The 17,679-nt window shown below is 40.3% G+C and overlaps 1 protein-coding gene across 13 annotated transcripts in view; it reads right to left on the bottom strand.

Moving 5' to 3' along the window:
* Nucleotides 1-6,032: 6,032 nt before the first annotated feature.
* Nucleotides 6,033-17,679, bottom strand: part of PTPN5 (protein tyrosine phosphatase non-receptor type 5) — a gene marked incomplete at its 5' end in the record, with an annotated part of 86,249 nt that continues 74,602 nt past the window's right edge. For 12 of the 13 annotated variants that reach the window (XM_082058634.1, XM_082058632.1, XM_082058639.1 and 9 more), the window contains 3 exons: nt 6,033-7,916; nt 12,016-12,129; nt 15,961-16,121. In XM_082058634.1, the coding sequence (XP_081914760.1) occupies nt 7,823-7,916; nt 12,016-12,129; nt 15,961-16,121 (369 nt within the window). In that variant the 3' untranslated portion in view covers nt 6,033-7,822. The remainder of the gene's footprint in view (nt 7,917-12,015; nt 12,130-15,960; nt 16,122-17,679) is intronic. The other variant, XM_082058630.1, reaches the window with a different exon arrangement.

The following is a 17,679-nucleotide window of genomic DNA, read 5'->3' as shown; positions in this document are numbered from 1 at the left end:
TTTAACAGTTCCTCCTTTCGCCTTAAAAATGGAATACCCTTTAATTATAATTCTTTTACCTGATCAAATTTTTCATCCTTGGCCACAGATTTTCTGAACATGAAAATGTTACAGGTTAAGATCCAGTAGCTTGTGTCAATTAAGGAGCAGAAATGGCTGGTAAGAAACACACTTTTTGAAATTGCTGACCATTACCCTTCCTTATCCTCCAGTCTGGAGAACAAGCATTCTGTTAGAAAAATTGCCCTTAATAGTAACTGATGAGCTTTTGGAAGCCTCATCAGATGGCAAGATTTCCTGTTTTTCTTGAAGAGACTGGAACCAGCTTCTAGAGCCCAAAAGGTTCCACTTGAAGGATATGACATTGTCTGTTACTGCCCATCACCACAACGTAACTTGCCCATACCTTAACTGTGGGCAAGAAAGAAAACAAAATGATAATGCAGACAACCCTCTGTGCTTAGGAACACAAATACACCATGAATCAACTCACAGGTACCCTGCAGAAAGATTAACTTCATCCATGATATATAGTGTGGTTATCACACTATATTTACTTACCATGGCTCCTATTAGCAGATTCAGTACACACAAGGCAAACCAGATCTCAGGAAAAGACTTGTCAATACCACTGAAATACATGCAAAGTCTTGGTGTAAGCAAATGGTAATTTTAGTTTCAGTTACAGAAGAGAGAGTTAAGAGAGAGTTGGACAAGTTTGACCAGTTCTTTTGTAGGTAACTGAGTCTTCCCTACACAATAGTTTTTGCAGGTCCTTTATTAGGACATTCTTGAGAATATGTTTATGTATCTTTTCTTTTTTTTTTTTTTTTTTTTTTTTCAGTTGCTAAGGTCCTGATCATTCCTACTAAGAGACAGAAGCTCTCAGGAGCTTTCAGGCCATGACTGACTCTTCTGTGTCCCTCAGCTTATATGAAGTCCCGTAGATTGTTTCAGTCCTAGGAGGGTGCCTGGGCCCCTTTACACTGGACAAATATGGCTTTGAGTAATTCAAAACTTAAATACATACTGGCATCTTGTGGGCTATGTCGTTACATCCTTTACACTGGCTTCAGCAGTTTCACATTCTTGGAATAATAGGATGATAAAACTTTGAGTACAAGGCTAAAAGGAGCACGCCTTCTGTAGGCCAAAAGGATACCTTTTTATTTAAAAATAAAAATTACTTCCTCAATCCCAGGTTTTCTTACGACTGATTGTTACACCATTTCAAAATTCTCATCAGAGGCAGGCTATTAAACAATTTACCAGTCTTGTTTTTCATGTTAAAACCAAAATATGTGGATCCAGGTTTAAAACAGTTAAACATTCCTGCTTTGGTGTTTGTCAGTCCCCAGTGCTCCTTTCACACCTTGGTGAAATGTCCAGGCTTTGACTATTTTTAAGTTACACAGGCAGCTGTTTCCACCATGTCCAAGCCCAGCTAGTTCATTCAGCTACTCAAGCAGGGACCAAGCTCTTTGGAAAAACAGTTCGTAATGTTAGATTACAGAGCACATTCTTTAATCTCGTCTACTCCTGAGGTTGTGTCACCCTTCTCCATATGGGGAATGACTTCATTCCTAACAAGCAAGGTACTTTTCAAGAGGAGAATGAATTACAGATCTCAGCCTGTGTATTTAGGCATCTTTTACTTCACTTGTGTTAACAGCAGCAGTGCTGAAATAGTGGAGGTAAAAGAGGCCATTTTATGTGTATACGGGTCTATCCATTCTGAAGGACACAAACCAAGTATCTTTCTTGCAACAAAGGCTGAACTAGTGGTAATAAACTACTTCTCTTCACCAGCTGCATTTGATTTCTGTTTGGAGCAGACTGCTGTTATCGATGCTCTATTTATGTTAAATTCAAATGAAAAGGAGGCACCTAGGTTATGCTTTGCAAAACACAGGAACATAGAATACCAAAGAACATCGAAATCTAGACAACTTCCAGAAGCCTAATTCTAGGGGAAAACTACTGAAAAAGCAATGGCAAAACTCCCAGGGAACATACCACCTTCATCAGGAGATTATTTTGGATGATTTCTGCCAGTCTACAAGAGGAAGGTAAAATTCCAACAAAAACAAAAAAGAAAGAAAAAATGTGCAGAGTTTGAAACATCATCAACTTTTCCAGTGAGCAAAAAATATACACAGACAGCAAAAATAAGCACATGTTGTGGTTCACAGACTAAAGAGAAATTCCAGCACAACAGAAGACGTTGTGCTCACTTCTCTAGAAGTTAGTGTTATTATTAACACAGACTCATTTATCAAATCAGAAGTGCATGGAAATGTGATCAGTCATGCTGTAAAGTGGATAAGGTATTATTTATTGCTTGTCTAATAAATCTATCAAGGAACCAACCTTCACTTACCTCTTCAATAGACTAATTCAGAAACAAGAGCCCAACTTAGATACAGCGAAACCTGGTATCTGGGCTGGAGGTCACATTTTCCCTAACAAAACCAAAACACTGCCAACCCAATCCAAGTCCTCCGACCTGTCCAACTGACTCAAAACCCAGGCAGTTCCTTTCTACATTCATTTATCAGTGCTCATGAATCCTCCCTAACGCTTATGTTCTTGCACCAGCTATTATGGCACGTTATGTGGGCACGTGTGTACAGACACAAGCGCACACACCCACTGTTGTGGAGAAAAAACAATGCACATGAGAAGATCTTCCAGTTTGGATCATTAAACCTGGCCACACTGCCAGACATAAGCCTCAAACAGGGGAGGAGTGACTCTGTATGATCTCTGCATTATCCTCACTCTTATGATGCTTGAGTGTTTGCTCTCCATATTCCTCGTAACAGCCTAAAGATCAAGATGACAGCAGATGTACCAATCATATCAGGTTTTCCTTTTTTTGAGACAAATGGAGTCAAAACTCTTTTACAAGAGGTTTCTGTTCTCTTCTGCCTTATTAGTTTTGACTTAATTCCTGACAGTCTTCTTCTGTCCACTTGAGAGGCAAACAAGCTAAGCGTGCAAAGGAGACAGAGCAAAAGGATCTATGTGAGGAGGGGAATACCCTCTAATCCCTGAAGAGATGTGTTGCCTTTGCTTTGTCAGAGGAAAGCAGACACTTTGCAGCTGCCACTGGGGCTAAGGGAGGTAAGGTCAGACATAATAAGAAAACTTTGACTCGCGCAAACACTACCATTTCCCAAAGGAGAAATACCTTTAGTAAGATACACATTACTGCAGACTTCTCTGTCCCCAAAATTCTGGGATGTATTGAGATCAAAAGGTAGGCACAAGAGGCTGAGCCTTCTGAAGAGTGTCTGGCAAGACAGGATCTCTCCAAGGGAAGAGGCGATCCCTGGAAACCACTAGCTATCGATATATTAGATTAAAACTAGTTCAATACAGTGACTTACTTAACTCTATTTTAAGCCTATGAACTAAGAGGCAGATAAAGAGAGAAAGCAGCAATACGTAACACAGAAGTAGAGTAGCATGGTCCAGTGGAGAGAAAGGGCCAGGAATTGCAATACTCGAGTCCTTTGCCAGACTGTTTAAGCTTTATCTTCTTAAATGCTCTGAGCCACGTTGCCAACTCTGGTGCCAACATGGCTTTTAATTCTGAGTAAATAATTTGGCCTTTCTCTGCTTTAATCTTTGCTGTCATCTGAATAAACCTAACACTGCTGCCCTGCTGGGGATTACACAGTGCACAAGCTTGAGCAGGTTCTGCACTAGAGCTAATTGTACCTCCTTCTGTGACTTTCAAACCATGCCATGGGAATGTGGCATCTGTTGCACTCAGGTGCTGGAGCCTGAACTGTATCAGTACTCAGAGGAGAGTGGACTCTTCTTGTTCCTTGTGTGCAAGGAATTCACCTCTTTGTGAATACGTGACATTTGGTTTTAGACATTAGAAAACAACACTTGTGTTGTCTAGAGCATGCAGTTCTTTGTCTGCCTGTCCCTTACACACAAAGCTGCAAACGCTGCTTTCATTCATGTATTTCTTCTGTGCTTTTGAATGGAGTAATTTTTTGACTTCTGAGCTGTCCTACATTATTCTAAGTTGACAGTGGCTCTTGCAGACATCAGCAAATACATCTACAGACTTGGCAGAGGAAACAAGGTTATCCCCAGCATATCTCAGAAATAGTGTTTTAACAAATTGTAAACTTATCATTTCCCTTTGTTTAAAATGGTTTTGAGGGAAAGAACATACCAAAAATAATGCAGGTCCATTTCTAAACCCTGCCAACTCACCAATCAACAGACACACTTTCTAAGACCACCTGTGTGCAGGCTGCATGGTTCCTCCACTACAGAGACAGCAGGCGAGTGACAGGAACCAAGGTTCCATTTGGTCATCTCTTCAGTCTTAAGACCTCTTGCAACTGCAAATTCTCACGTTAAGGATAAGATTTTCCAAAGCAGACTGACTGTAGAGGAAACATCCAGAACTGTTAGCTACTTTTGAAAGTCTTTCAAGTAAATGTGACACTCTACCATACATGACTGCTAAGTAGCTGACATTTCAGAATAATTTGCCAAGTAATATTTATCTTGATCCTTTAGAGAGTCAGACATGTGCTTTACCTGGGGATAGCTCTTGCTCCCAAGTGCAATCTTAGTTTTTGTTTTTACATAACTCTGTGTATCTGCTGATCTTGGAGTACCTACAAAAGGACAGAGTGTGTCATTAGTCTGTTACCATGACAGGAACATAAACAGGATAACACTGTTTAAATGTGATGGTCAACAACCAAATGACCAGGGAACAAACAAGGCATTGAGCTAATCTTTGCCCTGTTCCTGAAGTGTGAAAAAGCTGATGAAACAGAAGACATCATAGCTGGAAAAAAAAAAAAAATCTCAAGTTTGTTACATGCAAACCTACCTGGAGAGAAGAATTCAGCCCTCTGGGAAACAACTGTGTTGTAGGTATTAATGTTGTAGTCTGTGGTACACAGAGACCTGAGCAGCGAGCTGAAGAGAATGGATGAAGTGTGCTAAGAATATGCTTTTAACAGAGAAAGCAAAAAGAGAAGTCTAGTAAGACACATAGCTTAGCTTAGTTCCTATTGTCAGCTCAGTTTCAAACCTTCTGATTACAGAAGCAGCAGCCCCACTCATCTCAAGTGCTTTCTGCATGGCCAGAACTCCTTTCTGCTAATCCTAAGCACTTCTTAAGACTACCTCTGCTGTCAGAAGAGATCAGAACAGCTGATATAAGGTCCTTCAGACCTCAAATTCTATAACAAAAAAAAAAAAATAGAGAAAAAAAAGAGAAATATGTTAATTACAGTAAGGCCAAAGAGGAAATAGAAGGATTAGCTCCAAATCTGTTAGACAAAATAATGCTTCAAGAGGCATTTGAACATTTCAGTCCTGATTAAGTGGCACGCTTTTGCCTGGTGTGAGACAGCAACAGTGCAGCCCTCATAACCAGACTGTGCAACTAAGCTGACATCTATTTTGTACTAGTGAACTGATGCAAAGCAGGCTGATTTCATCAGCTACTACTTTCCCATGACATTCCACAGATGTAGAATGAGAGTGGACAGCAGGCTAGATTTCCTTCACAGGTATAAATTGTTGACTTATACACCAGCCAGTGAAGCACTGCCAACTAGTACCTGCTGAAGATCAGTGCAAGAACCTCAAAAGTCAGTACCTTAGAGCCCTTTATACCTTGTTTGCCATAAAGCAATTCTCGTCTAAGAAAGTGTCCTTGTACAGGAGGTAACTTACACATTGAACTTCGCTCCTATATGCACAATCCTATCAATCATCAACAAATATTCTTCAGCAGATGCACAGGAACCTGGTGACAGAAGACGTAATTTTATTCACTGAGTCGGTTTTCACACTGAAGGGCACCAAACTGCTGAAAACAACATTTATAGGGAGTTCCACTTACAATATTATTCAGAACGTCAGTGGTGCTTTTGTTATTTCTAAGGAGTGCTTAGATGGAATAGTGTTATCCCTTCAAAAGAACTGGTAGCAAGGGAGAGAATACAGCTAGCAAGGTTTACATAAAACTAACAGTCATGTTATGCTCAAAAGCTTAAGTTTATTGCTCTATTTAATGACTACCACCAGTATTTTTAAAAAGAATGCCAGTTCTTCCAGCTAGCTTCTCACTGAAGGAAATATTTTAAATACAGCAATAAAATCAAGTGGTTTAAAGATAACACATTTTGCCACACATTCATGCAAACCCTGCTGACAGGATTTTTACAGGTTCATGGATACAGAATAAACACAAAGGATGTGTACTGCAATATTGGGAAACTTTCCCCACAGTGATGAAATTGTAGGCATAACATTTCAGGCCCTACAAACCTGCACCTACTGACGTCAATGGCAAAATCTCAGTGGGAGCAGGATCAGCCCTTATTGTTCTGAGAGCTGCTTTACCTTCTCCTGATTAGGAAGTGCAGTAAATTCTCAGAATCTCCTGCACTAATAAAAGCTGTGGGTTTTGGTTATTGTTATAAATAAAGAGAAGTAAAAATATTTTTAGTAGATCATTACAGCTTCTATTCACAAAACATTTATCTTTCATGTTAAGGGTCCTGCGTACCTCAATTTTTCTCTGCTCAACAAAGCACTTAAACATGTGCTTACCTCTAAGCACTAAACACAAACTCCAGTCTTCACAGCCTGACTGAGGTCTAAAAATAAAAGCAGGGGCAGCAGTCTGTATTATTGAAAACTAAACACTGCTGCCCAGACTAGTGATTAGAATGGACTAAATGATTGTCTAAATTTGGCTTGAGGGCAAATTTATCAAAAAACAGCCAACACATTCAGATTGATTTTTTTTTAAGCTGCCTATAGGATCTGCATTAATTTTAATGAGCACTAGGCACCTGGTCACCTGCAAAGCTTTGAAACCAGTTTAACTTCATACAATACAAGTGATTTTATTACTACATTTTTAATAAAGATAAATTCAAGTCACAAAATTCCTCACCTGATTTTAAACTTCAGATTTCTGGGAAAATTGTATTCGGATTGTGGTCTGACTACATATAAAGAAAAACTATTTACAAAAATCAAATCTGGTTGTAGACTGAGATGCCAGAATATTGACAAAGAAAAAGTGTGAAGAATTTCTTTTCAGATTAACTTTTACTGTTCACCTCAGATTCACCCAGCTGTCATGATACTGGAGTACACTGCTGGTAAGAACTGCAGGTAAGAATTTGACTCACATCATTGAAATATTTTCTTCCCCTTAGTTCTGGTAACAATGGTGGTGGACTGCTTTAGGAAAAATAAACAAGCAAACATGATGTGTGAAACATCATTTCAATGTGAATCTACTTGAATCTCCCAACACAGAGGCTCAGAAGGTTTACGATACACACAGTATTCGGTAATTTTATATGTAAAAACAATCAGAAAGAGGCAAAAAGTTACTTTCAAGCTTAGTCAACATACGGCACATTTCAGCATGACAATTCAAAAAGTTTCACACTGTATTTGGATATATTAGCAATGATCTTTTAAAAATAGCAAACTGAAGACAGTGGATTTTTTTTTTCCTGATTTTTTTGTGTTGCTTTTGTAACAAATGAAGCTAGTATTCTTATTTACAGTATAAATAAGCCTTTTTTTGGTGAAGATTATGTCCTGTCATGTATGTTTAAGACAAGGCGTACCTCAGCTCTTAAATGTCAATGCAAACAAGAGCATAAAAGCAATATCAAAGTAAACCAATATATTTTTCCAGCTAAGACAGCCAGGTTACCATGTGTCTCTTATCAGATCTGAAATACATCTGAATGCAGTCAAAAGCTCTCTTGGTTTTAGCCTTTAGGAATATCATGAACACTTATTCTTCTGCTGCTCTAGAAAGCTGTTTTCCGTACAAGCTCATGACATGATGCACAAATTGATACTGTTCACAAGTCTGGATCATTCCTCCCCTGAAAAGGAAAGAAAAAAAGGGGAGGGAAACAGCAGCCTTATTACATGCAAACATGTGAGGAAATGGCACATCTAACATGAAGCTTATGTTACATACAAAAGGTCTATCTCAAAACTTTCCAAAATGAGTGAAAAGCACCCGTTGATTGCAGTCGACTGGCAGTCTGACCTCGAGCTTCATTTTGAAAGCCTCTGCTACCCAAGGAACAGCAGGTAGTCAGAACAGGCATGGGCTTTACCTTCATTTTCTTGGCAGAGGCCCTCATCCAGTAAGGTACATTCATATTACAGGAGCACCATACTCCAAGCACCATTGTAAACACCATGAAAAGCAACTCCTACCTCAAAGCTCTAGACAGATAGATGGGAGCAGGGGGAATAGCTTATCCAAGAATTCAGAGCTGCACTAGAGACTGAATTCAGGACTATAGAGGGCTTGGCCAGGCCAGTCCAGATAACCAGTGCAGCATACAACTTTCCCACTCTTTCCTCCATGCCAAGTTCACCACAGAACTAGGGGATGGCCAGCAGGATTTTAGAACAGACAATGGAACTTTAACAAAAGACAATTCAGATTTATAACTGCACACTTTCATCAGTAAAAATTCCCAGCACAGAAATCTGTTTTGGTTCAGCTTTTATTTCAGCTTTCACTGTTCTCTTTAAAACTGCAAACCTGAAAGGAAATGCAAGCACAAGCAGAAACAATTTGCTTTTCATGTCTCATTAGTCTGTGTATTTCTGCAAGTAGCATATTAATCAACACATAAGTACTACAGTGGAAGACAAATGCACAACAAGGATAAAGTTGTCCATTTTAAGCAGATTTTACTGACACTCAAAATTCTGCTAAGAGTACCTCATCAGTGATATGACCTCTTGATAATCTATTATGAAAATAATTAAACCCCATGGCTCAAATTCACAGAAGGTGGATGCAGAATCGTGCCAGCATTGGTGCTGGTACACAGATCCCAGGAACGCAATGCAAAAGGAGGCTGAAATGAGAAGTGATGCTGAGGAACACAGGAACCCAAGGGTGACCAGAGCCAAGCAGACTGCGTCAGTCTGAGGAAGAGCGTATGTGGTACATTCCCTCAGAAACCTTCACCAAAGGAAATTAATGAAAAGTTGCTTCCTCTGAGCCAAAGGGACAGCAGACTGCTAGCACCTTCCATAGGGACTGCCCTCTTCTATGGGGTCCATCTTAAAAATTGTGGAGTGGAGCATCTCCCTTATAAGGAAAGGCTGAGGGAGCTGGGTCTCTTTAGCTTGGAGAAGAGGAGACTGAGGGGTGACCTCATTAATATTTATGATGTATAAAGGGTGAGTGTCACAAAGATGGAGCCAGGCTCTTCTCGGTGACAATTGATGATAAGACAAGGGGCAATGGGTACAAACTGGAATACGGGAGGTTCCACTTAAATATGAGAAGAAACTTCTTCACAGTGAGGGTGACACAACACTGGAACAGGCTGCCCAGGGAGGTTGTGTAGTCTCCTTCTCTAGAGACATTCAAAACCTGCTTGGACACATTCCTTGGACACACCTCACCTAGGTGTTCCTGCTCCAGCAGGGGGGTTGGACTAGATGATCTTTTGAGGTCCCTTCTAATCCCAAACATACTGTGATTCTGCGATTAATTGTGGCTCACGCAGTAAACATACCAGTAAGAAGCAGATGCATGGGCAAGACAACCTCCTGCTTCAACCTCTTACAGTTATTTTGATAAGCAGCTGCTTGAAATAACACTTGACAATGAGCAGGGAAGGGTAGGGACCCATGCTCCAACCTCTCATCAATCAGCAAAGGTGGGAAACCCACACTGGAGTTTCAAAAGAAACTACTTCCTAGCTGAGCATCTCCCTCCCATCTGCTCTACATAATGCAATCTCACAGTTGATGTGTTTCCGAGTTCTTCTGTGCTGCACACAGCACTGAAATATATTTATGTCAGTCCATGACACACAAGGAACGTTAGTCATCTCTGGCAATTACTTCCCATGCAATTCCATTAACGTTGAGGTTGCACCCTGAAGTTGTAGCAACAGAAGCACAAGGGTGGCCATCGAGTTTCAGACCACAGGAAATTATTTTCCTTCTTATCTGCTTCCCTGCTATGTGCTGGCTTTCCCCTCTTCCCACACACATGCACACCATGACATGTGTTCACTGTCCAGGCTTTGACACAGAATAGAGAAATTATGTTTTCACCTCTATTTGCCACAGAAACCTTTCAAATCTGAGTTGCAATGCTGAAAAGCAAATATCTCTCAGCACTGTGAGAAGGATGCAGGAATGACCACTTCCTGCCCTTATTCATACTAGGTTATTTATGACCAACTGTTGACCACTGGTGCAAAGCCCAGCGCACAGGATTTTTCTAAGAGATCTGTACGGGAATGAAGGGAAAGAAACATTTTTGCCCTTCAGCCCCACAGCAACCTCAAAGGCAGTTCTCAGGGCTAATGTCAAGCCCTGTGACGTGCATTCCTTTACACGTCTGCTCTGGGCTGCATCCAACCCTCTTTCCCTAAGTCCCTGGTGACTCCTTCCCATCCACCCTATTTTCCCTAGCCAGTAACCACCAGACAGGAGAAAGAGATGGAGAAGGTCTTCCTTCCTATAGCTGCTAGGACACTGTCTCATCCCCTCACGCTGCGTTTGAAGTCACTCACAGCTTTTGTGGGGGTTTAATAACAATAGTGGATGGCAGCATGACTTCCAAGAGACTACAAACCCCATTTTTCACTCCTAGATGAAACCATGCTCTTCAGTAGTAAGGATGGTGATTTGCTTTCTTTCTATCTTGAGCATTTTTCTCCCATGACATTTAACTGGCCTTTTCCTATCCTGTCCCACTCCTGAGAGGTACATGGCAGCTACAAAGGACTCTGCAGACTTCCTTTTCCTCCATGGCATCCTTTTAAGTGTGATCGCCCCTCTCCAGCCTTTGCAAATGACTGCCAGTTCCCCTCTCCCTGCAAAGCCAGTATTTTTAATTGGCTTTCTGTAACAAGCACATTTGTAAGCAGAAGCAGGTGTCTTCGACCTCCATTTGTACGGCTATTTTCCTGTGTAACATTAGTCACAGAGACAAGATACTTCAGATCCAGGCAGATATTCCACTGGGCCATGGATAATCAGCAATCACTACTCATATTCTGGTTTTCTTTTTATCAATAAGCCCTTCTTTGTCTGGCCTGAAATACATGGAAATAGCCAAACCTCCAGGCCCCTGCAGATCCCTGTATATCAGAGCCTCAGCACAGCAGCAAGCATTTCATTTTCTGCCTCCCACTGAGCATAATTTCTCTGCAATAAAGTTCAGCATGGGGTTGAGGTTTGTTTTTTTTTTTCCCTCAGAAAAATCTTTGGTATGTTTTTCGTGACATCTCTTCCCCCGACTACATTTATCATTATGATTAGAGAGAGCACTGAGATATGTTTTGATGGCACTTGAAACCAGTGGGAGAGGAAAAATAACATATCTGGTGCAAAATTCAAGTCTGTTTACTTCATAATCAAACTCAAGGTGGTGTGTTAAGAAATGCTTAACTGGAAACCATTGAATTTCTGGAGATTTTCACAGCTCCTTTTATATGTCTGCAAACACTCCACACTGTGCATGCTCTCCTCCTCCCCACAAAGTCCCAAGCAGCCATGCCCTCCCAACAGTGCTCACAGTTCCAACTACGCAAGGCCAGTTTTCTTTACTCCTTTTGGGAGAAAAGTGCTGATCTGTGCCTCTGAACTGAAGTACAGCAGACCTTTGAGCCTTTGCTTTTGTAAGAATGCAGGGCCAACTCCTCAGCTGGTGAAAGGTCATCCCTTGCTGCACTGAGCTATGCAGCTGCACAGCCACGCAGCTTTTGATGCCAGCTGTGAATCTAGCTCAGTTCTAGGGCTATTAATCAAGTTTTGCTTCTCATAAAATAGGCAAAGATTAAAGTTAGAACTGCTTAGAATAGGAAAACTTCCTTCTAGGAATGTTTTCTCTTGGCCTCCATTTGCCTTTGTTTCTCCCCTCTTTCCATTTGTTTCTCCTCAAGTAAAGATTGTTTTATTTTTTCCTGGAAAGGAAACAGGCTTTCTTACCTGTCTAACCGTAACTGGCAGGCTGTTCGCAATATGTCAACTATGCCCTCGCTCTTCAGCTGTTTACAACAGACACTAGTTGCAATAAAGCAGCCAGTCCTCCCGATGCCTGCACTAAGGGAGGGAAAAGCAGAAAGAGGCAGTGGAGATGTTAGAACAGCTTTGGAACGTTCTTGTTAAATGAACACCATTAAACCAGCAACCACAACCCATTACCCCTTGCCTCCCTCCAACCTTGGTTAGGTGAGTGCTGGCAAATATAAAGCCATAACTAGGAAAAGATACCAACTTCATTGGGACAATCCAATTAAGTGTGAGCCTCTCGCAGCAAAAGGATGAACGCTGCACGTACAGTGCTAAAAAATGGACTGCTAGGTACTGTTTGATCTGATATGTCATTGAACCTGTCACTGAACCATTGAAAATAACAGTGAAACAGTATTTCTTAGACTTGGTTTGAGGTCAACCCTTGCTCTGAAGGCAACCTTTGCTTTTAGATTCTTAATCCTAACAGCTTCTTTGAAAGCTATTTTGAATCACAGGTACAGCAAAAAAACCCAACAAACCCCTTGCTTAAATAATTAGAGTTAACAGCAATATGGTGTGATGCCATTTGCAGATCAGATCTACAATCCAGTAATTCTCTGAATCAGTAGGATACAATAAACTCATGAATAAAGAAATTTGTCTTCCCTGAACACCTTCGTATCAGATTCAGTCCCTGCTTAATGACCAGAATTGATTTTATTGTCAAAGGCACAGTGCCATCAAAGTTGTTAATTCTTCTTATCACCTAATAAAAAGCTAGCAGTGAAAGCTTACAGCCCTTCTTATGCATTAAATAATTAAGTGAGCATCCTCAGGAATAATTACTTGACACAACTGCAAGAAATCCTGCCTCCATTTAAATTGCACTGAAGTCATAATACAAAAACACTGGTGAAAAATGTACAGGCAACAATGGAGTTTGCAGTTAGCTGGTGCTTACAAAGTCCTAATACTGTTTGACTGTACAAACAGGTTTTATAAGCTGTTTTATGCTCATTAGGGAAACAGCTACACTGGAATTATTTTAACTTTTACTACTGAGTGATCAAGGCAATTCTGTGGAAGTTTTGGGGATCTTACCAAGAACTCATCTCAGTCTTCAAATAAAGGTGATGGAGGTACCTCCCTGACTTAAAATTTTGGTCCATGAAACTCTCTGGACCTCATGTCCTCACTTCTGTTTTCTTTACTACATCTAGTTTGTTCATCAATACTTCAAATATTTCAGGGATTCAGAGGACTATTTGCTGCATATGGACATATATCAATGGTAATAAAAAAAGGCCCTTCATCTTTCAATTTATGCCATAACCAAATAGACCACAGTACACAGCTCCTGTATACTAATTCCCATCCATAGACCTCAGAGTGTTCGTAAATGGAGGGAACAACATATATTTTTAGATAAAGCAAACAGCACTGAGGCAGCACTTGTCCCAGGACAAGCTGCAGGTGTTTTAGTGGAGAAGACCAAGCCACAACCTTTCCAAGACTGCCCAAGAGTTACGCATTATCCACAAGACCTCAACAGGACTGCTAGCCTGCCTTTAATATGAAGCTGCTTTTAAGAATAGGGTCAAAAAATGATCAGAGGGCTGGAACAGCTCTGCTATGAGGTCAGGTTGAGAGAGTTGGGGTTATTCAGCCTGGAAAAGAGAAGGGTCTGGGGAGACCTTATTGCAGCCTTTCAGTACTTAAAAAGGAACTTCTAAGAAAGTTGGGGACAGACTTTTTAGTAGAGCCTGTAGTGATAGGACAAGGCACAATGGTTTTAAACTGAAAGATGCTAGATTCAGACTAGATATAAGGAAGACATTTTTTACAGTGAAGGTGGTAAAACACTGGAAGAGGTTGCCCAGAGAGGCAGTAGATGCTCCATCCCTGGAGACATTCCAGGCCAGGCTGGACTCTGGCTCTGAGCAACCTGCTCTATTTGGAGATGTCCCTGCTCATTGCAGGTGGGTTGGACTAGATAATCTTTAAAGGTGCCTTCCAACCCAAATTATTCTCTGATTCTAATGGCTTCATGATTAGGTTTGTATCTATTTTTTCCTTAATGGTGCATTATTTTTACATCACTGAAGGCCAAAACCACAGTGATTATATTCTACTGAGGACCTCCCACAAAAGCTAAAAGAGCTACAATACTCAACGTAACACTGGTTTTGGCTGGTGGCTTGCTGCATATAGCACGCTCAAATAGACGCAATGTATTAAATTCCTTCTTCAACTAAAATGACTGCAACTGAGAATAATCTGAAAGGGTTCTAGTTCACAGTTATCACATAAAATACTTCTAAATCCTATCACCATGTCTCTTAATAGTTATTTCAAATTAAAATGCCCCCATTTCTCCACAAATTATCATTTCATGGAGATGACAGCATACAAGAGGACAAAACAAGTATGCAAAGCAAGAGCGACATGGTGACCAGAATTTTTACCTGCAGCAAATACCATAATACTTCAAGGAGCTCATAGAGTCACAGATTTCCAAGGGCAAAGGGGACCTTCTTAAAAACCATTTGTTTTTTTTCTCTACACTCTCTCAAATTTGTCAAAATCTGTTTTAAAACACAGGCAGGAAAAGCTGGACATGTGGCATTACATGAACATTTTACCAGCGATAACTCCATATCAGCTTATAGGTTGATCTTTGATGAATCCAGGCTACCAACCATTCATGCCAAGAGTCTCTTTAAAAACATTCCCATTGAACGATCCTATGGCTTCTGGATAGCAACCACCTGCCATTTCCTGGAAAACGCTATGCAAAACTAGGTAAAATTCCTTACAAAAAATCTCAAAGATTAATTTGGCAAAAATGTATTTTATTGAAACTACGGAGGATTACCCTGGCAAGATTACGGCATGACTTACCAGGCTTTCCACTATTTACCTGAAATAATTGTTTTGAGAACTGACTCATAGTTTTCAATCACATTTAATCTTTCTAGACAGTGGCAAAACAGGACTTGTTTTTATACTCCTGGAACTTCTCCAATTTTCCAAAAACTTGAACACAGTTATAGTAAACTTTAGAGCCTGCGGATCCATTTTTTTCAACACTCTCACATGTAAATCACCCAGTATAGCTGATTTAATAATGGTTAGTAGCTTGCTTAACACATTCCTGAGTTAGTAGCACAAGAGAATGTACTTCATCATGTCTACAAATGATAAGTGTATCATCCTACATCTTTCTAAAGACAGAAGTATCTATCTTCATCTATTTTTTCTGCTCTGTGATTGATAATTGCAATTTTCTCATCAGGCTTCAAACCACTGTAAAGATTTTGCTTCTTCCACATATTCAGTTTTCATCTTTGCCAGGGGCTTTTCACAGATATTCCAGTTTTAGAAGCAATTTTATACATTTCCTGTCTGTTGATTAGTACTTACTGCAATCAGCTTTGCCACTGTTTCATCTGTTTTATGTATTACACTTAAATTATTGCCTTTGGCCTAATGAGGATTTTTTAAAAATCAAAGAAGGAATCTATAAAACAGGGAGTTTTGAAGCTTAAAGTTCAATGTTCTCGTTTTTCTGCCTGCATGTGTCTTCCTACTCAGTTCCACTCACAGTATGTTAATCTTTGGTAACCTGGCCCTTTTAAGATCATGAAAGGCATTATTACTGGTAAGGCAAATAAAATGAGACTATTCTTACTTGTAACTGAGCCACCATCAGCTTCTGTGTTCAAGCTCAGTCTGTATCCAAATGCAACATTTTGTAATAGAAAATTATTGTCATTAAATTTTAGACACTCCAAGCATATTTCAAAAGCAGTTGGACAAGATCCCCCCAATATCCAGCTGATGACCAATATGACAATATCTGTACTTTGCCACTGCATGCAAAAGGGTCCTTAGAAATCTGACACAACATTTATGTACCTGCAGTGAACAATGACTGGGGCATTCTTCTCTTCTGCACTCTGCATTGCTTCCTCCACTTCCAGTACTAGCTGTAACAGAGGAGGGGCTTGATCTGGTGTCTTCTGGTCTGGCCAAGACGTGTACCAGTAATGTTTCAGGTTTCTGACTTCTTCTCCTTTCTGTAATCCGGTTAAGACAAACACCACAAAGTTTTAAAAGAACTCCTGGTTGTAAATTGATATTGAAACCTGGCCTTACCTTTAAGAATGAGATGAGCAAATCAACGCTAAATGGAACAGGAGATCCAAAAGGCAAGCCACATAACACAGAAATCAGGATTTCAAATATCACATCTGAACTTCAGTAAACTGCCTTGAAGAAAACACATAATCCTCCCGCCAAAGTATGCTGATCTTTTAGTGCCAAGAGCTGTGTGCAAAACACTCCAGGCAGTCTGTTCCCTCTTGACAGATTCATTCAGCAAAGCCAGAGCTGTGCTTGTGACATAAATCCTTTCATAATGTATTTGACAGAGAGCCAGGAGCCATATCTCTGTCTCTCATAGCTAGATAGATGAAGCAGAGAGATGGGACCTTATTTTTCTATCTCTTCTAACAGACAGATTCACATCAGTTTTCTGTCAATTCTACTCTTCTCTTAGACATGGTGAGAAATTCAGAGACACTTTGGAGGGTGGGAATTGTATCCAGCTACAGTCCAGGGCTTTTTGAGAGAAAGAAATTCCATTTCTCTCCGTGTCTCAGCATGGCTATGAATACAGCAAATGTGTCATTATCTTTTCTGAGTGCCAAGCAGCACCATGTGCTTCTGATTTTGTGTGTTCAAATTGACATCCTTCCACCTGATTTCTAAAGGTGCCAAATAGTAACATGGAGCTTGGAGAACAGGCCTTACCCTTTCAGCCATGACATAAGCCAGCTGGCATAGGGCTAAGCAAATATCTTGAAAAGGTCCGGGAACAGAAGTGTTAGCTTCCACACTGTTCCCTTAAAAACATAGCTGGCAAAATTTATGAGAAGAGGAAAAAAAGAACAAATTTGTCTGTTTCTAAAGAACCAGGTACAAAAATCTGGAAACAGTTTCTGTCATCTATACTCTTAAGTCCCTATGACTGTCAGTCACTAGGTGTTAAAAGTGCTCTTTGGTTGACAAAGCTTTTGCATAGCTTCACAGTGAACTAGATTGAGGAAGTGATCAAATCTCTTTTCTTTCTCATGCTGGATTAATTTTCAGATGGATAGATCGAGTTTCCCCCTTTGGCTTACCACACAGGTAAACGCTTGTGTGGGCAGATGGGAGATCGCACAAGGGTAGGAACAAGAGAGCTTGACAAAGGGAGGCTGGGCTTCATTTAGCTGCTCTTCCAGTTTATACTGTGTTTAAAGTGCTCATTGAAGCACAGCCATCAGAACCTTAAGAGTACTTTTAGTTCAGTTTAGGAAAAGAGAGTAGCACAGAGCCTGGCCTTAGATTATTTACCCTAGTGAGAAGATATTCTGCTTAAGAGAGCATAATTAGTTGTCATGAATAGTACTTGCGCTCACTACAGTAAATCTGATCAAGTTTCAACACTGCTCTGAAGCACAAACGCACACAGTTGCTTTTGAATGTGTGATCAAGTGTGAGCCACAGAAGTTACAAACACTGGATTCTTAAGTGGGTTGTGAAAAAATATAATAATGTTGTCAGTAATACTGAGAGAAAAGTAAGTCTCAT

The sequence above is a fragment of the Streptopelia decaocto genome, assembly GCF_964273445.1.
Source record: "Streptopelia decaocto genome assembly, chromosome: 7".
NCBI classification, from domain to species: domain Eukaryota; kingdom Metazoa; phylum Chordata; class Aves; order Columbiformes; family Columbidae; genus Streptopelia; species Streptopelia decaocto.
The sequence above is the reverse complement of the archived record's forward strand: the minus strand, read 5'-3'. Positions and strand labels throughout refer to the sequence as shown.